The 26,972-nt window shown below is 39.9% G+C and overlaps 1 protein-coding gene across 1 annotated transcript in view; it reads left to right on the top strand.

The window, feature by feature from the left end:
- Nucleotides 1-26,972, top strand: part of LOC103368683 (usherin-like) — a gene marked incomplete at its 3' end in the record, with an annotated part of 165,718 nt that overhangs the window by 66,586 nt on the left and 72,160 nt on the right. The window contains exons 26-35 of the mRNA XM_008297123.1: nt 4,142-4,248; nt 6,085-6,208; nt 15,921-16,051; nt 22,133-22,259; nt 22,792-22,893; nt 23,346-23,534; nt 24,045-24,175; nt 24,290-24,569; nt 25,151-25,375; nt 26,206-26,286. Coding sequence (XP_008295345.1) covers nt 4,142-4,248; nt 6,085-6,208; nt 15,921-16,051; nt 22,133-22,259; nt 22,792-22,893; nt 23,346-23,534; nt 24,045-24,175; nt 24,290-24,569; nt 25,151-25,375; nt 26,206-26,286 — 1,497 coding nt within the window. The remainder of the gene's footprint in view (nt 1-4,141; nt 4,249-6,084; nt 6,209-15,920; nt 16,052-22,132; nt 22,260-22,791; nt 22,894-23,345; nt 23,535-24,044; nt 24,176-24,289; nt 24,570-25,150; nt 25,376-26,205; nt 26,287-26,972) is intronic.

The following is a 26,972-nucleotide window of genomic DNA, read 5'->3' as shown; positions in this document are numbered from 1 at the left end:
TGTATTAAAACATTTTTCCCTTTTAAAGAGGCTATAGCTGATCAACTGTAATTAGCTGTAATTATGAGAAAGATACAAGCTCTGAAATGCTGCAGCCATTTTTTTCTTTTCTTAATTTACTTACATGTTTTTTGCATGCTCTTGCCAATTTTCTACAGTTATGTAAGTTTTGAATGACTAACAACCATGTCCCAAGCAATGTTTAGCGTTTTTATTCTATTTGTCTTGTCTCATTTTTTAATTTTTAATTATCTTTAGGATCAGATTTTTTTTACAGCCTATAGAACCCAAATCAACCCATATCTTTACTGTTTGCTGAGCCAAATATACTACCAGACGTTCCCATTTTACTCTGTCTTGTCCAAACAGTCTGAGTTTCACAAGTGAGAAGTTCAGATTAATTTTCATTATTTGCTCTAAAATGCAGAGTTGACTGTGTCATAATGTCTACATGTAGTCCTGAGGTTTTTCTCTTCCAAACACTATTTTTAGTAAGAATTCGATTACAGTTTCTACTTGTCACACTTGACTATTGAATGAAAGCTTTCTGTGTGATTTGGCCTAAAATATGTCCAAAAGTTCTCTAATTTTGGCTTTTAATCATTATTCTATTAAGATGAAATGAACAAAACTTAATTTGTGGAGAAAATGATCTTCACATTAAGTAGTACTCCTGGTAAGGTGCACTTGAGGTACAGATGCACTGATAAATCTCCCACACATAAGGCTGGGCCATTAGAGCCAGCTACCATCTGCTGTAAGTGAGCAGACAGCATCTGTGAAACCACTGGAGTTACACCAAAGCACATGACTAAACATTAGCGCGCACACTGAGACAGACGTAACGACACAAGGAAAGAGGTCTCTGTCCATGTGTGTTGATGCATTTGCAATTGTTTCAATGTGTGTGTCTTCGCGCAAAGTTATCGATCACGGCGTAAAGTGAGTGGCTAATCAGGGGCTGATGGTGATGTTTTATGTATCCTACATCCATAAAGGCTTGTTCTACAAGACATACACACACAGAGACATACACACATACACACTCACACTGTAACACCACTCAACAGAACAGGAACTTTATTGATTTACGCATAATTGGCCTGAGGCCCTTCTTGAGAAGAGAAATATGCATGGCAAGGGATCGCCATGTCAATAAGTGGTGTGCTTATGTGCGTGGTGTAACTGTACGCTAAGAGCCTGTTAAGACATGTCAGTCGCTGTAAAAACAGGAAACACACTCACATACGCGCACACACACACACACGCGCACGCACAAACACATGTGCACAATTGCTCCTGGGAGCTGGCCCATGATTTAGCTGCTTCATTACCATGTCGGCAGCTAAAATTAACCTTTCTGGTGGACTGTTAACCTTGTGTGTGTGTGTGTGTACGAGTATGTGTAGGTGTGTGTGCGTGTGTGTGTGTGTGTGTGAGCATTCTCATGATAAGGCAAGTGGGTTTCGTCAAACTGAATGTGTCACAGTGTTAAGTACATTTCAGTGAATTAACAAGTAGATGCAATAAATGAATACATGACATTCAAACAATACACAACGGTAGATTACAATCACACACGCCACTGAGGAGGAAGGCTGTTGTTTATGACACAAACACAAACATGAGCACAAGCACACCCCTCTGTCATGTCAAGTTTTTAACGTTTCCCCCTGATATAGAAGTGTGGTGGATAGAAAACTGGTTGTTGTCCGGTTGTGACCAGTACATGCTGGGTGCTGTAACTCACAATAGTTGTTGTCATTAGATGCTATTTCTAGTATTGTGGTGTCTGATTGGGTAAGCAAAGAAAATATGTTGGAAGAGGAGGATATTTTCTGTCACCGCACACACACAGACTCATGAGTTTCACCAACTGCTACATATTAATTCTGCCAGTTTTAAAATGTTTTAAATATTTTTAATGTAAAACAGTCCTGGCTGTTTCTGTCTTGTTCTTTCAAGTGTTTATTGCGCAATGTTGTTGTAAGTTGCTCGATTCAACAGTTTCAGACAACAGAGTTTGAGTCCTTCTGTCATAAATCAGCCACAGATGTACACAGGAGTCAGAAAACGTCTTTTTAAAGCAGTAGGTTGTTTTAATCTGTTGGATGAAATGGAAGATGCACCCTGAAACAATGATTCGTGTAAAGTCTCTGAGGTAACTATTGAGATAACAAAATACAACCTTCAATGAAGGTTGGACCTGGTTTTAGGAGCAGGAATGTCACAGTTCAATTGCTCGTGTTGTAATTTGATTTAGAATTGATTCTTGATTTATTGCAATTCTTCATTCAGGAGTTAGGAAAAAAAGTCCTATATTTTATCTCTTACTGACCATTAGGCCAACTTATTTAGCTGAGGGCCCTTGTCTGACCAACATTAAAAAGCAGTTTGCAGCTTTTGTGTTTAAATTGTCTTTTTAGGTTGTTTTTGCAAGTTAAAATAACAATGCAATAGACTGAGAACATTTTTCAACTAAATAAAAATAAGTTGCCATGCCTGTGCTGCAGTGTCAGTATTCGGGAAAGCCAGACTGTAAATCATCACCTTTGCCCCCCAAGAGTTGGTAGAAGTTTTGTGAAGGTCTGCAGTGTGAGTTGGTCAACGGGTCTCAGTCATTAGTGCTGGAGTTTGGTGCTCCGCTCCACTCATGGTGGCTGGTGGCAGCTACAGATAAATATTTCACCTTTGGCTTACAAGACTAAATAGTAATTCAGTAAATGTGAAATATTTTCCTTTTTTGAGGATGGACTAAGATTACTCTAGAATCAGCAGTACTTCATCTGAGTGCTGCTCGTAACCTCACTGTGTAGGTCTTCATTTTTGTTTCCTCACGATACTGTTTTTGGCATTTGTGAGTCGATTTAGAAGTGCAGAGGATAAGGATTGTGTACATTCTCCTAATTAGTTGTTTTCTTGTGTGTGTCTTAGTTTTTTGTTGTTGTTGATTTTACAAATCCCAAAACGAGCAGAGTGTCATCACTGGGTTTCACTCAAAGTCATGCAACAAGAAGCTTGTGTTGTCTCATCTACAGGAACTGCAAAGCTTAGTTGTTTAGAAGTTAAAGGTGCCTTATAGATTAACATGCAGCCGCTCCCCATCTTAGAAGTTCATTCCTTATCAACTTGTTACATTTTAAACCAACTACATTTGGATTTACTTGCCCACTTTCTAACCATCTGCCCATAATACCAGAAAGAATAATGTGTTTTTGAACATGTCGTACATATCACACAATATACCACTGTTTAAGGCAAAGTACATGTTAACACATGTGTGTGCGTGCGTGTGTGTGTGTGTGTGTGTGTGGCATAGTCAATGTTCTAAATGTCACCATAGCTCAATATCAATAGACTGGTAAGCTATCGATTGGCAGTAATTTATGGTTTGATGTGGCAAGATGAGGCGCCTAAGACAAGCTGTCCACTTCCCTTTTAAGAGCTCTATTAGAACTCACACTAAAGATGGTCCGCATGTGTGTCACCGAGAGCTAATTTACTCCCACCACAGACCATTTAGACAATTACTGAAACACACACGCTCACACTCACACACGTAGACAGAAACACAACGATGGAATGACACTTAATGCACACACATCTTTCCCATCTCTACACCAGTCCATCACTCGCTATGTTTCTCCCTCCATTCTTATATATCTTCCCTCCCCATATCAGCCAGTCTCAGGCTGATTTATTTATGATACATGTCAAAACTGCAAATCCTGTACCTTCCAGTATGTTTCAAAGGGGCACTTAATTTAACATCTAAAGTGAAAGAAGGAAATGAAATTGATCCTCTGTTAAAGGAGAATTGGACCAGTTTGTAATATGCACAGTGTGGGAGAAATAATCTAAAGATGTTTGTCAAGGAGGACACTTTTATTTACCTTTATTTTTTAAATTATAAATAAAACTGCAACTGCATTTGAATGTGTTGAATGTGAGTGAACTGGCTGTAGTCCGTAGCTAAACTGCGTCTGCATTTTAGTTAGATTCACCAAACAAAACATGGATCTAAAAGTTACGACAGTTTATAAATCAACATAGAAATCTGATCAAAATACTAGTTGTTGTTGTACATTGTTCACTTTCAGTCTTTTTTTCCTCTTACTTTATCTTAACTTTCTCTTTTTAGCGCCAACAGGACTGTCTTCACCTCGATTACACCAAGTAAATCAAACCACCATTCAGATAGACTGGGACCCTCCAGCTCAACTTAATGGGCCACACCCTTTGTATCAGGTAGGAGTATTGGCTTATGCATCAAATATGTAGTTGGCGTTATTTTATATTGGGGGTTTTTTGTGTGGCTTTTTGCTAAATGTCATTTATCACTGTTGTCTTGGCTCCAGTACCATGAATGTTTTCTCAGAATGCGTCAAATGACTTTGGTGACCATCTGACTTTTCTTCTAGCACCACCACGAGGTTGACATTTGTGGCTTTGAGTGAAATGTTTCAACATCTCGTGGATGAATTGCCCTGAAATGAGCTACACACATTCAAGGTGCCTCAGGATAAACTGTAATCTCTGTGGTGATCCCTTGAATTTTCATCCAGCACCATCAAAAATAATGACATTCCCATCAGCCTCAGCTGTAGGCTACTTCATGTTTATTGCTAATTAGCAAATGGTACCATGCTAACACACTAAACTATGGTGATGAACATGGTATTATATTGTACCTGCTTAACATGAGCATGCTGCCACCAACATTTAACCCATTAAAAGCTGGTGCAACATATGCATGTGCCTGAATGTGTGTTTAGAGAGCGCCTCAGGTCCTGATGGGTTGATGGGGGGACAGTGGTTCTACATTTGTGGCTTATTTTTACCTGAACTTTGAGAATGTAGTTGAGGTGTAATGGCCCATAGTTGCTCCATGATCTGTATGGATCTCCATAAATCGTTCAGCACTTGGCGACCACAGATTAACTGCAAAGTTTTACCTTGACCGTGTGAAATACAGTTTTACTGCTGCTCTTACTGTTACCTTTTAAAGTAAACAGTAGAGCAGCCAGAGTGCAGTCCCCTGCTCATTACAATACTGTAGCTTACAATTTCAAGTGAAGTGATTTGGATTCACACCATTATTTTATTGTACACGTTCTACCTCTCCACCAAGTTTCATAAAATTCAGCTCAGTCGTTTTTGCAAACAGTGCTGGAGACATTTGTCTGTCTTGGCAAGGAATAATCAGTTAGATCTTGATCTCAACTTGCAGCGACAAGATTCAAATCCAAGCCATCCAAAAAATTATACAATCTGCCACTGAAAAGCCAGGATGCGATCTTTGAATTTAGAGACCTGTTGCACCCCTATAATAAAGCACTTGGGATGTGATTCTGAACATATTCAGTTAAAGCTGAGCAGTGTAACAAGTGTACTGTTTCAGCTTTAACATGTGATTATATTCTAATTAAACACAATTCATGGCAGCAGTTTTAATTAACAATTTCAGTTCACAATTGGAAAACCCTAAAATTAAAACATGTGAGTATTCTGCTGTAATAGATATTGAGTATCAATATATTATTATTATTGATATTTACTAGTGCCGTTCCCATTTAGCACTGGCCATTTGCTTGGCCTCCAGTATTACTGCTTGCAGCTTTTTTAATATTATTCATCCTAACTATGTCACACACGACCCTGACTGTGTAGGGTTATTAAAATGTCAACATTTATACTCAAATTAGCTGATGCCTCTATAGACCCAACATTGCTGAGAGAGAGGGTAAACCCAATTCTCTATCATTCAAATGATTGCGTGATGCTTTGACTGGCGGCAGTGATCTTTGTGATGCACCGTTGTCATATTCAGTTACGTCCATGATTTGCTTCGACCCTAACGCTCTACCTAGCTATCGTTTAATGCTTCTCCTTTTAGGTTTCTTGAAAACCGCTCATGCAAATGACTGAACACTCAACACTGCACATCCTTGTGTCCCCAGCAATACGCTAACCAAGTGTGACGTTCATCAGATGGATGTTTCTCAAGAACAACAAAGAACAGACATACATAAATACAGCAAATCCTTGATAATGAGATATTGTTATATGCTGCATGTTTTCCAGGTGGAGAGGACAGACGTCTCTCTCTCCGACCCACAAAGTCCAGTTGTCAGGGGCACCAGATTCCCAGGAAACAGTTACTACCAGTTTCCCAGTGATTCCCTTCCTGTCAACACAGACTTTACAGGTACGAAAGTATGTCCAGGTACATGCAGATGTGTGTTAAACTGAAAATTGATGGCATGTCTGTCTGCATTGCTGTACGGTGCACAAGTGTTGTATGTGGTGTATGAGAGCACATGCATCCATTCACGCCTGTGTTTTTGTGTTGTTCAGTGATTGCACTGCGGTCTCTCAGTCTTCCAGTGACATTCCTGTAGAATGACTTATCCAGTCATCTTAAAGGACAATTATCTTTCTGTTTACCAGCATCATTAGAGGGTTGAGCTGCACAGCCAAACATGTTCTGCTTCATCTGAGAACATCACCCAGTCTGACGCTCATAATTAATGACTGCTGATACTAATCAGTGGGATTTGAGCAAGCAAAGCTCTTTGATGCCACTTGAGATTACTTCACTGTCCTGCACAGACCTTGTATCACCAGCTATGTCTTACTGTGTGGGCAGCTTAAAGTTGGAGAAAACCTTTCCAGGCCATGTTTAAAATGTGTACTAAAATGCCAAAACTATGTTTACATCTGCGGGTAAGCAAGGTTTTTGAAGCTGGTGACAAATTCCTGACTTTGCACAGATACAAGTTCTGTATCTATAATCCTTATGAGACCATGATCAACTGTAATTGAGCCAACAAAGCTCGCTGCGTTGGTCACATAATCTTCCTCCATCCAAAATACCCAAATATGTTTACCACTCAATGATCTAAAATTAGATTTAATATATTTGTTTTAGGAGCTGCAAGATGGAGCAGTGGTTAGCACTGTTGCCTCGCAGCAAGAAGGTCGCCGGTTCGCGTCCTGGTGAGGACACCGAGGATCTTTCTACGTGAAGTTTGCATGTTCTCCCCGTGCAGCGTGGGTTCTCTCCGGGTTCTCCGGCTTCCTCCCACACAGTCCAAAAACATGTTGAGGTTAATTGGTGATTCTAAATTGTCCATAGGTGTGAATGTGAGTGTGCTTGGTTGTCTGTCTCTAAGTGTAGGCCTGTGATAGACTGGTGACCTGTCCAGGGTGTCACCTGTCTTCACCCTGAGTCAGCTGGGAACACCATTGTACTTAAAGGACACACGTGTCACTATTTATTTTGACAGAAACCAAATAATTAGAAAGTCCTATTATTTACTGTTAAAACATTATTGTGTGTTCACCTCTTTTCTTATCTCCTTTCTCCACAAATTATAACTTGGTTGTTCTTATGGATATGAGAACGTCTTGCATGTGTGGCTGTAAATGTTTAAATGTGTGTGGCTAAATGCAACATGTATGCGGAACAATATTTCTCAAGTATAATTTGTAAAGATCACAGATCCTTGATATTTTTGTTAAAGTGACATCACATCACAGATTTCCTCTCTAAGTTCACTCCCATAAAATATTATGGGCCGTTTTGGATTCTGTGTTTTTGTTCCAACAAATAGGTAATGAGTGTTTTATTGCCAAAAGAGTTTCTAGTTTCTAACCTTGTCTTTTATAAAAAATAAAAAAATAAAGATGGATAACTCTTTTAATGCTAAGACAGTGTACAGTTGTCCTAATGCAAATCACTAAAACCAATTTCTTGTGAAATGTCCTGAAATCTGAAAATCATGGTCATGGCTCTCGTTCATTGCACCCTGAGTCTTGTGTCTTTATCCCAAATCAACAAATGATGATTTTTGATCTCTTCCTTGCTCATCCAGAGCAAAGGTAAATAGATCTCTCTGAATACTGCCAGCAAATAGATGATGATTTTTGCTATTGAGGGGTGCCCCTCATCTCCTCCGCTCTCCTCCTTCATAAAGGGTAATGGATCAGACAATCACTTTCAGACCGGATCTATTCTGGACCATCAATGTGTCGGCAGTCCTCAAACCATCGCCCTTTTACAACCATCAATACTAATAGCATCATCTACAGACAATTATTCCCATCGAAGCGCACGGAACAGCGAACAAATCAAAGCCAAATTGGATTATGAATGTAATGCAGTGTAATGCCCCCTCGAGAGTCAATTGATCACAGAGGAGAGACTCGTCAATCGTTGATGTCTTGTGGAAACCTTGTAACTCCAGCAATGACAACTGTAATTTTTTACTATATATATATATATATGAGCTGAATCTTTGCACTGTGTGTTTTGTTCAGTTTGACATTGCGAGTGATATTTTATTTGAGAATCATCACAAAAGTCTGATGAAGCATTTCTTGGAAATTAGGTCCTTTTGAGTCTTAAGAAAACTTCTTTTTTCTAACGGCGTCATTGATGCCTCAGAAGATCCTGATGGGTTTTCTGTATGAAACAGCAAATCATCATTTTTCTCCGTCAACATTATGCGCCATCCTTAGAATATTAATAATTTGTTGCTTCCATTGAGGTTCTTCCTGCAGGCTTTCTCATTTCCTAAACATGCGAATTAAGGGCGCATCATTGAGCAGGGTCAATATTTAGTATGCTAAACCTCAGTAAGGTCAACATAGTTTACCATGTAAAATCGCATGATATTTGCCCTTTCACCTGTTTTTTATGGCCACTTTACTAAAATTATTTTTGGGCCAAATAGGTTGTTTTCTATGTGCAATGACTGTGATAGGATTCACTTGTGTTTAAAGACGCTTCTTAATGCTTAATGAGGGTACTTGAGGTCAATATTTACCACACTGAATCTTACTTTAGATGAAACTGGATTATAACTATATGCAATCCTGCTGCGATATGAATAACCTGTAAGTGCTTGTTTCCATAAATGCATGTTAGTTCATTTATCTTAGCTATAATGTTCTCGTATCTGAGACCCTGCTGCCGTCCTGCTCTTCGTGCTCATTTTTTGACTTAAGCATCTTATTTAGGATTGAAATATGTTATTCTTTGTAAAATAATGTATCTAAATGGAAATGGGTCAAACTAGGTTATTTAGTCGTCTGTCTGCTTTGTAATTCTTCACTGTTTGAGCTTGAAGTGGGCTGATTGGAATGAGGATGACGTCCTGCTTATATTTCCACTAATCCAGATATATTTCTTCAACCCACAGTGAATAAAAAGGAAGGAAACATCACAAGAATAGTTTAGAGAAAAAAAATGAATGCAGGAACAAATAGACTTGGATAATTTCCAGACATGTCTCATACAGTACATTGCTGCAGTACCACTGCAGCAACTGAGCGGGAAAGAGGGAAATGTTAAATGATACAAATTATTTTTCCTTAATTAATATGATTGATTGCCAGGCATTGACGTTGAGAGGAGAGGGGGAGAAATGTGTGAAGGGAAAGTTTGCACAGACATCATTAGTTTTTCCCCATTTAAAGATTAATCAGAAGAGGCTGGGCTCTTTAATTCTGTCATTTGTATATTTAATGGGCTGCTGCAGAATCTATGGGTGTAATTAGCTGGCTGCCGCGCTCTCATTAATACGCCAGGCTCTGATTAATGCCAGCAGAGAGCTAACATGACTGGAGTTATTCAGGTTATGTTGTGTAGATGATTACACACAACCTCCACTGTTTACTGAGACAGAGAGAGGAGAAACAATGCACATGAAACAATACTACCTAATAAATAAGACTCCACTTAAAACTCTAAATGGCTCCGTATTGCTACTTGTTAATATTACATTTTATTCAATATAACAATTCCTCTTTTTTCATTCAATATGAATGAACTCTATTTGAAACAATCCCTAATTATTTTTAATTTATCTAAACTCAGTTTAGTTAATATACTGAAATTATTCCACTTAACAAATCTTTAGTTGATGGTGGTGGTGTAGCTGGTCCTTTGTGCCTGTAGTTTATAAAAGGTTTCTTGCAATACATTAAGTATTGTATCACTCATAAAAAAATATTTATTGACAAGTGTCTGAAAGCAATTTTATCATAGTACATATAAGAGAAACATACCCCCTCATCAAATCAGGGTGCACTGACTTGACGAGGGGTACTTACTCTTAATGAGGAACTTTACAACTTTAGCCTCATGTCTGATCTCTCTACTGGGCCTCAAAGGAAACCCACATAATCCGTGTGTTTTTTTTTTTTCTGTGGTTTAAACTGGGATTGTTCACATTCATGTAGATGTTACTTTGACGTGGAGCACCCACCTGAACACTGTTTCAGAACAAGTACATCCCCAGATGGCAGTGGTCCTTCCTGGCAGCAGCTATGCGCCTTTACACACAGCAAAGAAACTGCTCACGAAGCGCTCAAGGAACATGACAAAGAGCTCGAGGCATTGACCTGGCCAACAAATCCAAACAAGCATTAATGGGATGCACTGTAACAAGCCTGATCAATGAACATCCCATCCTGCAACTACAGGACCCAAATATTTTGATGCCACAAAACTCCCCGAGGTGTCTGTGATCCAGGGGGTCAGGGCTGTTTGGGCAGCACAAGCTGGACCTGCACGATGTTAGGCAGCTGGTTTTAACGTGGAGACTGATGAGTGTCGTGTTAAGTTTTAGGAATTACGTTGTAGATATAATACATAAAACTGGCTGCTCAGGCAAAATGTGTATTTTTGCAGTTAGACAAAGAGAACTAGAGGAGCGTGCTTTTTAATTGCTGTTGAAATTCACCGAGACTTTATCTAGTGGATGACAAAGCCGTCGCTGTGGTTGTGACTGTAGCCATTGCTGTGACTTGGTTGTTATGATTATAGCTGTGACACATTATGGTGGGTGTTACACTGACTACATGCAGTGATTATGTGCAGGCTGTGAGCTGACATGGTCGCGCTGGCTGAGTATTGAAACAACTGAACCACCTGAACTCCTTGTTCTTCTGTCTTATTTAAAACACAGTGGGTTCAAATTCCTGCATGACCTGATGATCACGCTATCTTGGTTCATTTGGATCGGAACATTAAGGAGTGGCATCATGGCTTCATAGATTCAACCCAACTGCAGCCAGAAGTCAGAGCAACAGTCATGTCCACAGCTTTAAGCAACACAGCCAGGCAAGGCAGCTACAGCTGTGCTCAAAGTTTGTGGCTGTGAATTATCATAGTTCAGCCTTTTGAAGGGAGTAATAAGCAATACATGCATTCTCTTCCCTTTCTGTGGCATCTGCAAACTATTCCTATTTCAGTTCAGTGTGTTGCATCACTGAACTGGACCAATACATTAACTATTCATATGGGTAGGAGGGATTGTAAAAAATGCTGCGAGGTAGAAGTATAGCTAGGTAGCTTCTTGAGGGATTTTTTTTGTGTGGTCAGCCTTTAGCAAAGACAAAATTATTATTTTTTGAAACCTGATTAGACATGCTGAGTATTCCATTATGTAGGATACAGTACATAGCCTCAGATTAACATTAAAATTAACTGAAGTAGTTGTCTTAAACGTGTTTCTGTTATACAGCGTGTACATGAATCGAGCAGCTGTGTAACACTATGCTCTAACACGTGTAGCACATGTGGAAAATATTTGTGTAAACACGTCTTTAAGCATGTGCTGAGTTTTTAGTGTGCACTCTCAGGTGTGCAAGGGCTCACTGGTGTTCTGTAATAGTGCTTGTGTGCGTGTATACTTGTCTGCGTGTGTGTGTGTGTGTATGTGTGTGTTTTTGCTTGTACTGTATGTGTAACAGAGTCACCTGTCATGATGTGTGCTCAGGTTTGTCTGTTGATGGCTCCAAAGTGGTTGTCAGTGTGAAGTAGCACAAGTCCTGTGGGGAAATCTGAAGGAAGTATTGCTGAGTATGAGCAGTGTCACTTAGATGCTGTACATTTGGACGTGCTTGGATAACACCTTGTCCATCACAAAGACTGGGAGACTTACACAAACATACTGTACATTATATCGAACACCAACACTCTTGTCTATTGTTTCCTTCCATGTGTCTCTTCAAGAGTTTATTATGATCATGTAAACACCAATTTGCCACAACATTAAAACCACCTGCCTAGTATTGGTGCTGCCAAGACAGCTGTGATCCATCAAGCCATGGACACAGGACTTGTGGGGTCACTTTGCAGCTGTGGACTAAGTTACTACTATAATAAATTAAGCACATGAGGAAACTTCCGCCCATTGGTGGGCATGTGCTACAGACAATGGCACCAGATGTCAGGACGCGAGCGTGATGGCTGGGTTGGGAATAGTTGGTTCTGCTTCAATTACCAATAGTGGATCATTTGTGAATCCAATTTTTTGTTTGTATAAAACGAAAAATGGTCACTGCAGAGGTGGATGATGGTGGTGATCTCAGCTCGCCGTCACTCTGGCTCTTCACAAAATCAGCTCTCCTCTTCTTTATGTCAGCCATGATTTGTGGCCTGTCTAAAAACATCCTGAACCAATTTTCACATGTTTTCAGCATTTATCGTCTGACATGTTTTTAGAAACAAATCTCTAAAGTGTCATTACACTAGACTTTTATAGCAACGTATGCTTGAAGAACAATTCCCGTTATCCTTAAGTCCCATAATATCATTTGGACACTGTGAGGTTTGGACTGGACCTGTTGAATCTTTATAAACATGTCGTGTCATGGGAAGACTCACATTCTGGACCAGCTTAAGTTAGTGGAAAAATGCATCTGCCAGGATATAATTCATCATCGTGTTACGTTAATGCTGTTGACATTTGTATTGTATAAAACGAATATGAACTTCTATGCAGATGAAGTTGGAATATTAGTTATGCTGCTTCTTTGACTATCGTGTTCTATGTCCTCTGTGTTCAGGAGCAAGTTTATATGTGTGTGATAAATATCTACCTAACATTTTCACGTTAAAAAAACACACATTGATGCTACCGGCAGTCTGTTTAGTTTGGAACACTTTACACAAGAGTTAGAACAGGGAACAGGATGCATGAAAAGAAGCAACGCCGAAAGCGAACGATGTAAAAACGAGAATTGAAGATGCAAGGATAGAAAACATATTCAGAGGAGGCAGTAGGGGAAGAAAAGGAGAATGAAAAGGTCAGGAAAAAGATGAGGAAGGTTAAAAGCAGGGGGACGAAAGAAAGGAAGGATTGAGAGATCAGGAGAGTGTGATAGAGAGAGAGAGAAGGTTAAAGGGGGGTAATGTAATGTCAGGTATCTGTCATGACTTCACTCATCTTTGTGGTGACAAGGTCATGAATGTAAATGACACATGCCTGCATGATGCACAGAATGCAAGACCAATGTAAAGAACATCTTTGTCTTGTGTTAGCTGTGTACTGCTACAACAGTTGGTGCACTTATGTCCACACAGAGTAGTTTAGAACCATCGTAAAATAATGAGTTTGTAAATTATTGATGATCAATACATTTGTGGACTGCTCAAAGGGGACCATTTTACTGTTTTAATATTAATTCCACAGGTTTCTACACTCTTTTTGCATGAAAAAATGTTATGGGTCTTTTCTTTACGTACTTTTTATTGTGTGTCAACTTTCATCACTTTGTGCACTTGGCTGAAAATAAAATCAATCAGCAATCAATTTGTTACACTTTAATGTAAGATGATGTCAGACTCAAGTCTCAAGAATCAGACTTAGATTCTTAGATGCCTTCTTCTTAGATTTCCAAGAGGAAAAACTGGAGGTGCATATTTATTCTGATACCCAAATATGTGCATTTGATCTATGTAGGTGCTGCTGGGGATATTGCCACTAGTTGTAGCCCCACAGGTGAATTCAAAAAAGCCTTGAAGGGATTTCTTTTTTTAATGGTCACTGTCAACATCCATCCATTATCTATACACTACTTAATCCTCGCTAGGGTTGCGGGGGGGCTGGAGCCTAACCCAGGGTGAAGGCAGGGGACACTCTGGACAGGTCACCAGTCTATCACAGGGCTACACTTAGAGACAGACAACCAAGCACACTCACATTTACACCTATGGACAATTTAGAATCACCAATTAACCTCAACATGTTTGTGGACTGTGGGAGGAAGCCGGAGAACCTGGAGAGAACCCAGGCTGCACGGGGAGAACATGCAAACTCCACACAGAAAGATCACTGGGACATGAACCAGCGACCTTCTTCCTGCGAGGCAACGATACTAACCACTGCTCCACCTTGCATCTTCCCACCTATTGTAAATGTGTATGCAAAATGTACAGAGTGCAAAGCTGTGTGCCTTGTGTTTTTAGTTAATATAAAAATCTGATTGAAGTCACTATCACTAGCTACAAACCAACAACTAACACAGCAATAGGTCCAACAAGCAGACTCAAATGAACCAGACTGGAAAAGTGCTTAAAAATGAGTAAAATACTGGCAGCTCTGAGAAATGGCTAATCTGTATTCATTTTGAGCTTGCCGTGTAACTGTTTGACTTCTCTCCATGTTAAGTGAATTCACACACTAATTATTTTGCTAACACTGGCTTCTGATGAACCCGAGACTGCCTCCATTCAACTCCTCAGATCTTCCCACACTTCTGTTCTCTACAGAGACAGACGGAGCTGAAGAAACACACACATACTCATAGACACACACACACACACACACACAGAAACCTGCATGCTCCGTGTCGTTATGTGGATCTAGTAGTGGATTAAGATCCAATCTCTGATCCATAGTAACATGACAAGAAAGCACGCTGGATGAATTCTCTGCTCTGTGTGTGTGTGTGTGTGTGTGTGTGTGTGTGTGTGTGTGTGTGTGTGTGTGTGTGTGTGTGTGTTCAGGTTCAGCTGGTCTAAGAACCAACAAGTTTCCCACATTCCTGAAGCATTAAGTTGGGCCCGATCCAACAGATAGAACTATTTATTCAGTTACTGTCCTGTTCAAAGTTTACATTGCTAATATTTCTCATAACTTGGCTTTTACAGATCTCAAGTCAATTATCAATCTCGTTGGTGTGTCAGGATTTATTTAGGTTTTATTCCATTTGACAGTAGCATAATTGAGCTTTCTGAAAGTAGTCGTAAACATTCCCACAGGTTTGTGTTGTAACGTGAAAATGCAGGAAAGCCGTATCCTAATGCGGATTTAAAGAGATACCTGAATGGGGTTTGACAGTGCTGATATCATGAATGAATCATGTTTCATGTCAAGTTTTAGTTCCATCAACAGCTCCATTGATTGTATTTTTATTTTTATTTTTAAATCTCCTAAGAAGACCCTACTCTGTCTATGTACTTTATCTATCCTAAAATGTACAAAAGGAGGGTTATGGTTTAAGAGATCACAAGTGAACGCTGTTAAAAGTGTAAAAGTGCAGGTGTGTCTATTCAGACTTGTCTTTTTGATGTTTTCCCTAAAGTATCTCAGTAGGAAGATTATCCTAGACGGCTGGCTTACAGTGGAAATGAAGTCAGCTTAGAGCTTTGGGAAACAGTGATCTTGATAGAAATGTAAGAATAAGTAAGTTTATTCCAGCTTCCTGTTTCACTTGTAAGCAGCGTATCTGGCTTCATAATTTGAAAAAGGCATTAGATCTGACATGGAAGCTCAGACTGGAGTATAAAGCTGTGTTTACAGGGTTTACTAGCATGTTGTATAGATTTAATTAAGTTCAGAAATGAAATACTTTTGAAAGTCTGGAGAAAGAAGCGCACATTTATTATCTTTGTGTTGATTGTGCTCTTTGGGGTCCGGTGGGTAAGTCTTAGTGTCACGTTGTTGCTTACACATTGCCCACATTGTAATGTGACTGAATTATTTAAATATGATCAAATGAAATGTGTAGTCTAGGTGTCCTTAAGATGTTTAGTATGTCACACTAAATTAATAATTAATAATGTAAGAACATTAAACCTCTCTTCCTCTCTCCATCTTGTTCCTGATCTAACATTGTATCAGGTGTTAAGATGAGTTTCAAGACTCGGTCCCCAGATGGCCTGCTGCTCTGCGCCTTCTCTCCAGGAAACCAGGAAGAGTTTCTGGCCATTCAGATCAAGAAGGGACGCCCTTACTTTTTGTTTGACCCACAGGTACGTAACGCTTTTTCACACTTTGTAAGAATATGAGCACAAAGGCTGATATACAAGATCAAAAATGATAGCACAACACTGGTTGATAACAGGTGCTTTTAAAAGATGCAACAAAACACAAAACAACTAATTAGCTAAAGTGTTGTTCCTTTTTTTGTATTGTTTTTGAAATATGTGAATTTAATTTGCATGTTACCCTTCATTTCTTTTGTTGAGGGACTTTTGTTTGCAGCCACTGAGTCAAAAGCATCTCCATTTAGTTCAAACACATCTGGAGTTTACTGTTCTTTGCTAATGTCAAAGATGTATACATTTTGAAGCATTCTAGTTTACTGGACATTTACCAGTTTTGATTTACAATTTCAGGAGTCTTCTTTTATAGACAAATAATTTTACTCACTTCACTTACTTGCTCACCTTCACCTGTGTTTCTCCTTTCTTTCTTTCTTTCTCCTAATCCACCTCCGTCTCTCCGTCATTCTCTCTTTTTCTTCCCCTCTCTCTTGCTCTCTCTCTCGCCGTCTCTCCCGTTCTCTCTCTCACTTGCTCTCATCTAATAAATGTGATCTGTAGCCCCTCATTGGTTTCTGTCAGGGAGACAGGGAGAGGGGAAAAACTTTGAAAGTGTGTCAACGTTTGAATTGGACTGCAATTAACTCATTCCCTGCAGTCACCACGCGTGAATACCAATTGCAAGCTAATTAAGCTTTGCACCCTTGCGCGCGCGCACGCACACACACACGTCGCGCACACACACACACACACACACACAAGCATACATACACAGCCCTGCTTCCCTTATCCATCCATACAGACACATGTAGAGGGGTTAAAGAGTCAACGACTTGGATGATGAAAGGGATGATGGGAGATGATTACACATACTTCCATGAGGCCACCAACTAATTACACACTGAAACAAACACGCACATACACACAGTTTTGTTCCTCATCAGAATCACTTTGCAATACTTTGCTATCAAAACGTCTTCATCAGCATGTAACTATTGGCTGTACCTGTGTGTGTTGAAGGGTGCCTGTCACTAAACGGATCCTTGTTGACTATCAATGTTGATGGATGTGTCTGTGGTTGTGTGTGCTGCTGGATGTGTGATGAAGTGGATGTGTGTCTTCTCCAACTGGGTAGATTCCTTTGTTTAGGCTAGTTTGAGGTAATTAACAGTGGGAGTGGTGTCACGGCTTATTAGTGTTCCCCTAGATACATATAGCTGGGCCCATTACTTCCCCCTATTAGCCTGTTGAGCTAGCCTAATGGGATTACCAGTGCAGGGGGGGGTGGGTGGTAATTTAGCATGACACAGGAAAGTGATATGCTCATAAATATGTGCACATGTGATCTGCCACACACTGGCATACATTGAAGTACAAGAAGACTTCCTGTCACACGTAGAAGAGCTAAACCAAAGCTCTACAGTTAGTTAGACTTCCAGTTGTTTAAATGCATGTGGAAGCAACAGAGCTACACGTCTCTGTGGGTGCATGTGAGTAGTGCTGTATGGACCACAGTGTACACAGGTGTGCAGCTGTAGTGTTTCTCACAGCATCATGATCAGGGCTGTAGCACTTGTCACACACTAACTCTAGCTAGAGAAAGTGTTGTGTATTTTAGGTTTGCAAAAGATAATCATAAAAATACACCACACTGTTGCGATCTTAATTAGAGACATAAGGCAAACACAAGATGGTATTTAGTCTGCTAGCTATGGTTAATACTCCTGGAAGAGGCTAGGAGAAGATTATGGTCAAGAAAATTTTAATTTCTGCAAGTTGTGTGGCTTTCTAATTGTTTTTGGTATGCAAGCAGCAAAATAGCAGGAGAGATAGAAGGCTTTAGTTACTTATAACGTCTGTGTTGTGTCAAAAAAGCATCAGCAGATGTATCATATTGTCCAACAACCATGAAAAATTATGACAAAGAGCCAGAGAAACTGAACGGGGAGGGTTCCTCAGTCATTAATAATAACATAATATAGTAAAATACAATCAAAAATCTGTAGTATTCTAGCTTAAATACTTTTTATTTCATATTATATTCCTGTTTAGACAGATGTAGAAAAGTCCAGTAACTTTTTAGCAAGTATCAACTCTGGCAGCACTCTGATAGTTCGGTATTTTTCCTGAAATTTGCTTTGCACATCTGTGTGGTATGTCGGTGCCAAGTACAGAGCACACTGTGCACAGGTGGGAAGAAAGGAACAAACAGGTGGGAGGTTCATTCAAATGAGGCAGCACAAATCTAGTTGTTGTTATATTGGTGGAAAATGTATCTTAGACTTTACTCTGACAATAGACGTTTTAAAACCAAGTCGATCTGCTGCCACTTTGGTTATTTGATCAACAGGAACAACCTAAATACTCGGAGCAAATGGACACATATGATGGAGTAATATCTACAATGTGAATGAACCATGTTAATTGGTTAGTTCCCAAACAGTAACAGAAAAGCACACATACAGTATGTTGATAAATCTATAGCCTCTGATTTAAAAAAAATACAAATTAAAAAATGCTGCACCAGAGGACATTTCCATTACACATGATCATCTACTGAGTTATCCTTATTAAATCTCATGCTCATAATGCCTGGCTTCTGCACAACAAAGCCAAAACTCTACACACTTAACAGTAGTCAGTAATAACTCTTAATTCTGACCGATTAATACCATTTGTGTTGATTCCCATGACTTTTTGTACTTTTTTCAGTCTTTCTAGTTTTATTTTTGGAGTGCAATTCAATACAGACATTGTTTATCACTCTTTGTGATGTAATTTAACAGTAAACAAAGGCTTGTTCCAACGGTTTTTAGCCTCCCCAGACAGGATATCCCAGCTTCCCTTGTCTTTGCTTGGATGAGGTAAACATTATAGTCCAACAATAGATGCTAAACATATATACTGAAAGCCATTAAAATAAACCAAGCCTACCCACTTAAATGGTGCTCATTAAATGTCCTTTTACTGTCATAACACAAAAAACACTGCATGTCAGGAAGCCCTAATTCTTTCCATTATTCAAAGGATTTTCTTGCTCATTTAGTACAACACATAAGCGTTTAATCTAGAGTTTTTGCTAATGCTTGTGATTTTGCCTGAACTTGCCCCTTTGGCAGTGGGTCTCAAAATGAAACACATACAATAATGTTCAACCCTCCAAATCATGAGCATTATATGCATGTTTTTTACACTGGTAGCGTTTTTACTCTCAGTAGTCTCAATTTTCCCGACAAATAAAGTCCTGCACTTGTATGGAAACAGCAACCATGACTAGAAGTAAAGAGAATTTTTTTTTTTAAAAGTTATAATGCCATCTGCATCCTGCTGCCCCACCATGATGCCTCCTGTTACAAAAGTACAATAAATTCTAATAACTTGTTTAACTGTAAACTAAATTTTATAATTCATCCTACATCCACCCAACCGGTCGAGGCAGATGGCCGTCCCTTCCTGAGCTTGGTTCTGTCTGAGGTTTTTTTTCCCCTGTGGGGGTTTTCGGTTCCTTCCCACTGTTGTGGACTGCTTGCAGACTGCTGAAGCTTATAGGGAATCCAGATGTTTTGGATTGTTGGGTGTTTCTGTTTTTGCCTTTGTGAAACGCTATGAGATGACTTGTTGTTGTAAATTTGCGCTATACAAATAAAATTGAATTGAATTGAATAAATCATAATGAAAGAAAAAACTAAATTTGATGAACAAAACTTGCAAAAACCCCACATCAACACGTGCAGAGTTTTTCTATGTGCCTACAGCTGTTACCAACAATGAAAAAAATGTTGACTCTACATACTGTAGATATTTTATGGTAAACATTTTAATGTATTTCCATTCTTGTCTTCTGTCTGTTCTGCTTCATCACAGCCTGCAGTTTATCTGAAAAGTCCCTGAATTTTTGTCACATGACTGTTGGTTGCAGTTCAAAGCTCCTCACTTGTGCAGAGGAGTGTAGAGTTCTTTGGTTTAACAGAATCTGCAAATGTTTTAATTTGGCCAATTTTTAATGAGACACTGACTAAAGTGCTTTTGCTGAAATATCCTGATTTTAAGCTTAGATTTGGTTGTTTTTCTTGACAAAACTGGAATTCCTATATGAATAGTTCAAGGACCATCAAAATCAGAATCAGCTTTAATGCCCAAGTACGTACACAACATACAAGGAATTTGTTTTTGGCTGTTGAGGATTGTACGATAAATGGTGTAGTTTTTGCAATTAAAAAAAAATACCATGCCTCTCAAACCTGACAGTGGGTTTTGAGGCACAGAGGGTTACCTGAAACACCTGGACTCTGAGGTGTCTGTCAAACTGAAGTGATATGACATAACAATACATCTGTCACTGGTACCACTGGTATCTCGTGGAGGCTGGGTACAGGATGGCATGAGGCTTTTTAAAGTATCTCCCAGGTACAACAGACCCAAATAAAAGCCTGTTTAGATCAGAAGGTGACTTCAAGAAAAGGAAGACAGTGGCCTGTCACCAGGTCCTGCTTTATTCTCTCCATCCATATTCAGCTTTCTTTTTAATGGTGAGCTCAGCAGAGGGATTGAATGAGTACGTTTGCTTGTGCTGGGTGCACGTTTGACAAGTTGCAGCAGTTAACCGAAACACTTCTGAGATGACAAGACTGTGTCAACTTTTTCGTTTGCGTTTTTTTGCTCATCAGTTATTGGTGAAAAATTTGCTGTTTTACTTTGGATAGAAGGTCAAAAAACCATCCTAAAGGACTTCAGACTATCTACACAGTTGAAGACCCGGACTAAGTTTGCATTACATGGAATTGACATACTGTTACAAGAATAGATGAGATTGTTAGATTTTTGCTCAATCAGTCTGTTTCTTACATGTATACACCACACACACACACACACACACACACACACACACACACACACACACACACACACACACACATTCTTTGCTCATATTCAGAGAAGGGGGCTGCCAAGTATAGCTGGGGAAGCCACAGGGGCAGCACTTTGGATAAGTGCTATTTATTTGGTGTGTGTGTGTGTGTGTGTGTAGGTGTGTGTGTGCGCGTGTGTGTGTGTCTGCCAGCTTCTCATAGTGTATATTAAAGAGATTGGGCATTGGGACATTCAACAGTGGACAGACACCTCCGTACCACTCAAGAGATGACACCACCTCATCAGTAGGTCTTTGCTAAAGTGAGCTGTGGGTTTCATCCAGCTATTTACTCTTAAAGCACGTAACGTCTTCAGCTGAAACTATATGTTGCCTGACAGAGTGACAGTGACAGTGGTGCTTTTCAATGAAAGCTTCAATCCATCATCTGCCCGCTGAACGCACCTACTTGAGCAGTTACGTTCTAAATGCCTCGCGTAAGGGCTCTTCAGTATCAGTTTCTTGGGGAGTTGAGTGTTAGTTGCTTCCTCTGCTAGTATTTCCCCAGACAAGCGATTCAAACGGGTGTGTGTTTGCGCGTACGTGTAAAGGAGAGAGGGAGAAAAATAGATAAACAGACTCCTCCTCCGTTGTCTTGTTAAGTAGAGCTGTCTAGCAATGATAGTAAAGATGTCAGAGGCTGATATACTCTGGCATTCATACATTTATTGATCTCATCATTAAATCTTCATCACGGCATGTGTGTCTGTGTATGTGTGTGTACGTACCCGTTACTCTTGTTGTTTTGTTTTTTTACTACATTACTCTTTGCCTGCTTGCTAAAAGCTGATCACAACAATGATGTCATACTTAATAGGTAGCAAAAAGCCCCGTAACAACACTTTGATGATTATATGTGCATGTCCGTGTCCTTTTGAGGGTGATGTGTGTCACTGATCCTTCATGTCCAAACTTGTTTGGCGAGGGGACTAACAAAGTAATCATTTTAAATTATAGAAAGTAAACATGTTTGATTGCACTGCTGTTTGAAAACTGTTCTCATTTGAACCAGAGGTTGTAGATTGGCTTTTTTGATTACTGTAAGACATTTAGACTTATGGTCAGAGTTTGTAAAGATGTCCAAGTCTTCATATCGTCAATGCATGTGTGTACCTTCTCTCCCTGTACGCTGGGTTTCTGTGTGCTGCTGTTTATGTGCGTAGGGCTCAGCAGTGGCTGTGAGTGTGCAGGGTGATGGAGGGCGCCGCTACAATGATGGACAGTGGCACAGCATCACAGCAACAAGGCGAGGGGCCGTGGGAACAATCGTTGTAAACGATCAATACAGAGGTAACTCTTCTCATATTCATACTGACCACTGTGTGTTTCTGCTCTGTGTGTGTGTGCGTGTGTGTGTGTGTTACGCTCATCTACACATGTGCTCGGATGTGAACAGTGTGAGACTGACGAGAATGTGCATGTGTGTGTGTTTCTGTGTATGTAAATCTCCCCAGCTCCACATGGAGGTATTAGTCAGGTTAATCCCAGCCACTCTGTGTCTGATGAGAAAAATAGTGCTTCACACATGCAGAAAGACACCGATGTTCCTCAGTTGTGCTAAAATATGTTCTTTCGAGGTAAATGTGGAAAGAAGCTCCGTTTGCGTAACTTCTCTTTCATTTGGTCTGACTCCTGTTTACTTTTTTTTTAATCCCCCCGTTCACCTCTTCTTTCTTTTACTCCTTATAATATCACCCATTCGCTCGTGCTTCCTCAATGCTCTGTCATGTTTATTTTTTTTTACATTCATTCCACATTTTTACGTTGCCCCACTACATTTACTGTGTATCTAACACCACCGTGCTACCTCCTCCACCACTAGGAAGTGCATCAGCTTCCAGCGGCAGCACCATTATCGGTGACAACATGGGGGTGTTCATTGGAGGGCTGCCTGAAGATTTTACTGTACTGAGAAAGGATTCAGGTAAGTCTCCACCCAGTTCCTAACTTTTAAATTGATTTGGTACATTTTGTTAGTGTGAACGTGGCTTGGCTGTTGGCCAATGTTGTAATATACTGCATTAATGCTTTCAGAAGGATTTTTTCCAAACAACTCTGTCCATAATTTGGGTAGAACTATTTGACTATTCAGGTGTTTTCTGTCCCCATAACTGAGAAAGGAATATAAACCTTTGCCTCTTGAATGAGGTTCAGCCTCAATACTACTCATCTAATTTACTTTCCTTCCTAAAACTTGTCATCATTCTTATGTTCAGACACTGACACTGTACCTCTCAGTATTCCTATGAAAGCTCTGGATGGCAATTGGCCCTGACAAGCCTGAACTCAAAATTTCAAACATTCCTATAGCAGAAGGCATTGAGTGAAAAACTTTCGAATGACAGTTATGGTTTTTATTCTTGTCTGTCTCTCCAGGAGATGCCCGACTGGTACGACGGGGCTTCTCTGGTTGCCTCAGAGATGTGAGTTTTAAGATGACTGACGGCCCCTCAGAGGAATGGCAGTTTCTGAACTGGACAAAAGTCACAAAGAAGGTGGCAGCGTATGAAAGCTGGGAGGGATGTCCTCTTCAAACTGTGGACGGAGCCCATTTTCTGGGTCATGGTAGGATGTTACTGACTGCTTTTGATTGATTTCTTTGTGTCATGAGGACAGTGTGCGTCATTACTACATTTTACATAGCTAATATGTAACACAAAACATAATACTGTGATGTTGAATCATCTGGTAGCAGCAGCTGGAATGAAAAGCTCTGTGGAGTCAAGCTGTGTTCAGATACAACTTTAAATGATTTTTAGTGCCCCTAATACACTGACAGCACTGTATATCTTAATAAGATGCTTGCTGCTGATGCTGGTGATAATGAGATGGTTTCATGTTGATAAATATGATGATAAGTTAATTGGCCTCTGTGTGAAAGATCAGGTTCATTAGTGTACATTTCCTCCATTATTGCTTCGTAAAAAGGCTTTCTCATCCCATCTTCTATTTGTCTGTCACTTCTGAATGTATGACAGAACATTTTAACCTTAGACATTTCACACATTTAAAATTAGACGCATGTTCTGCCGGTGAAATGGCATGTGGTAGCCAGTTATTTCCTCTTTGTTTCAGGTTACTTGGAGTTGGACGCGAGTGTATTCGGTGGAGGACAGGACTTTGACATTTCTATGGATTTCCGAACAGACCAGCTAAGCGCACTTTTGCTGTTTACATACAACACGCAAGCTGAAGACTACATGCTGGTGAGAACATATTTAAAGTTATTATTTGAATATTAGAAATACCCAAATGAAACTTGAGAGTAAGACAACACAGGATACGTTTTTGAGATTTTGTCTACTGGTGTGTATTTTTAGGTGGAGCTAGAAGCGGGTCTTCTGTCCTTCATTCTCGCCGCTGAAGGTCATGTGATTGAACTCAGCATGTGGGTGGGGCTTAGCTACTGCGATGGAGATTGGAAACAGTTGTCATTGGCGAAACGCGGCTCACTCATCTCTGCTGCCGTCGATTACTGGGCCGAAGAAACGAGGGGAGTGGGAGGGACAGCGAGGCTAAGAGTTGATTCACCGCTTTACGTGGGGGGCGTGCCAACAGAGCTCATACATCCTGCTCTGGACAGCCGAAGTCACAAACACGGTGAGATAAATAACAATTGCTTTTCCCGCATTAAAGATGGCAGATGGTCAACCAAGAAGAAGTGTTTTAAACTTGTTGTTTCCACATGTATGCTATCCTGCAGCTCGTCCAATATGCCGTTTACTTGCTTTGGGGCTCCTTTGAGAGTATATACAGTGCAGTGAAGAAGTATTTGCTCCCTTCTTGGATTCTCAAATACATTTTCACGGCACTGTAAGTATTTGTAGGTCATGTTTGCCTTATCTGTAACTTGCCCGCTTTTCTGAAGCTTATCTGAAGAAATGACTGAACAAACCAGGAGTCACGTTGAGCTGAAACTGAACTAAAATTTAAGAGCTTAATAAATTCAGCTTCATTTCAAACACACTGGTGCCGCAATTTTCTAAGGCAGGGAAATTGACTGAGTTTGCGGTGTGAGGATAACAAGTGTAAATTTTAGAGTGAAGCACAATAGTGTTCATTTAAACAATTAAAAATGTATAGAGTTTTCACAAAGAAAACATGCACTCTTCTCACATTCTATCTCTTCCCCTGTTCTGTTTCTACTCTCTTTCTCCTCTCTGCTCTCTTTCCTTTTCCAGGCCTCGGTGGTTGCATAAGGGGTCTTACCATACGAAGTGATGAAAGAAACCCTCCTGTCAGTCAAAGTGTTAATCTTGCTATTGCCTCACACCGTTCTGTGAGAGTCTACTTAGATGGCTGTCCAACCAGTGAAAGCCGGTACAACTGCAGAGGAAACGATTCAGTGTTGGTCTACAATGGGAGGAAGACACAAGCCACAGATTCTAGTCTGCAACCTTTCTCTGGTAACAATGCACAGCACACGTAGCATTACACTGACACAGAAACAGCACTCACTTGAAGAGGAAGTGTGGAACTCCGGCAAACTTTCAATACTTATTATTTTTTTGAAAGTAGCATTACAGTGATTGGCTGTCCTCAATTATCAGATAAATAACAACACATGGCGTTGAAGCTCTAGTCTCTGCTGCAAAAGCCAGTCCAAAAGGTTATTTAATGAACAAGCACAAACAGCAGTTGATATTATTATTATTAGAGGGCAGTTAAAGATAAGAGTTTTATAAGTATTTACTGTATTATCAGTAGGATAAAATTCTGAAGCGAAGATTTCTTGTATATCACTAAAAATATCTAGATTGCAACACAAGCACCAGATCCACCAGCCAGCCAGTTTTCATCCTGAGTGCTACTGAAGTTCAGCACTTACTTTTCAGATGACTTTTTACTCCTAGACAGCTTTTAATAGGGTGAATATCAAAATACATATGCATCATTTTTTTTTTTCATTGTGTAATACATGCAGACAGGACTGTCAGGCAAATTTTGCAGCTTTGACATATTTGCATCACACTGTAGTTACTAGCAGCTTTCTACGTCTTCGTGTTCTCAGAGCTTACACCACTGATGTTAGTATGCTTCAACATTTAGCTTCTGACAAAGACGTGAACACGAGCTAACCATCTGAGAAGTTCATGTATACTTTACAGCAGGAAATTACATCACATTAGAGCTGGGAACATGGTAGACAATGTTTTGTGTTTGTTATTTAAATACATTCTCCTCCCTGTCCCATGTGCGTCCCCATTCTCCTGTGTGCAAACACATACCTTTTCAGAGTACCTGTACAGGTTTGTGGCCCTGGCTGCAGGAGGCTGGGCTGCAGGACCTTGGCAGAGAGGACGCAGCCGAGGCAAAGGTACAACATCTCACATCTCAATGATGGTAGCTGGTGGGAGTTTCCATGTGTTATCAGGCTACTATGTTCACAGCCAAATATGATGATGTTGATAATAAACATGACTGTAGCACACAAGCACAGTCCACTTTGTGCACAGTATCTTTTATTCTATCACACTTTAATCTGACACTCTCTAATAGTGTAAGAGAAGGCGCTTATTACAAAGCCTCAGGTCTTGTGTGTTTGTGTGCATGTTTGTTCAATGGGTGTTGGAATTAGATTTTTATTTGCTAGCAAAATGTACAATTTTGCCCTAAATAACCAAAAGAGGAACTTCATATACTCATGCTGGCACATTCAACGAGGAGTATTCAATCTGCTCTCTTTGTTTAACTTTCTTCTATCGAGTTTTCCTTTGATGTTAAGAGATTTTCCATGTAAAACCGCCGCTATCTTGTACAGTATTTGAGACTTATCCAAAGCCAGTGATATTACATGTGCCTGACTGTATGAGAGATTGATAAGGCCTCTATAAAGGGCATCACAGTAAAAGGCTGTTAACCCAGAATGGCCTGTGTGGTCCCTTGTGTAATATAAAGCTGCTCGTTAGTAGTGAACGATACACTGGTAGGTCTCAGTACACCACGCTATGACCAAAGAGAAGGATGGAGGAGAAGCAGGGAGGGAGGAAGTGCTAAAAACAT

The sequence above is a fragment of the Stegastes partitus genome, unplaced genomic scaffold, assembly GCF_000690725.1.
Source record: "Stegastes partitus isolate 25-593 unplaced genomic scaffold, Stegastes_partitus-1.0.2 Scaffold1190, whole genome shotgun sequence".
NCBI classification, from domain to species: Eukaryota; Metazoa; Chordata; class Actinopteri; family Pomacentridae; genus Stegastes; species Stegastes partitus.
The sequence above is the reverse complement of the archived record's forward strand: the minus strand, read 5'-3'. Positions and strand labels throughout refer to the sequence as shown.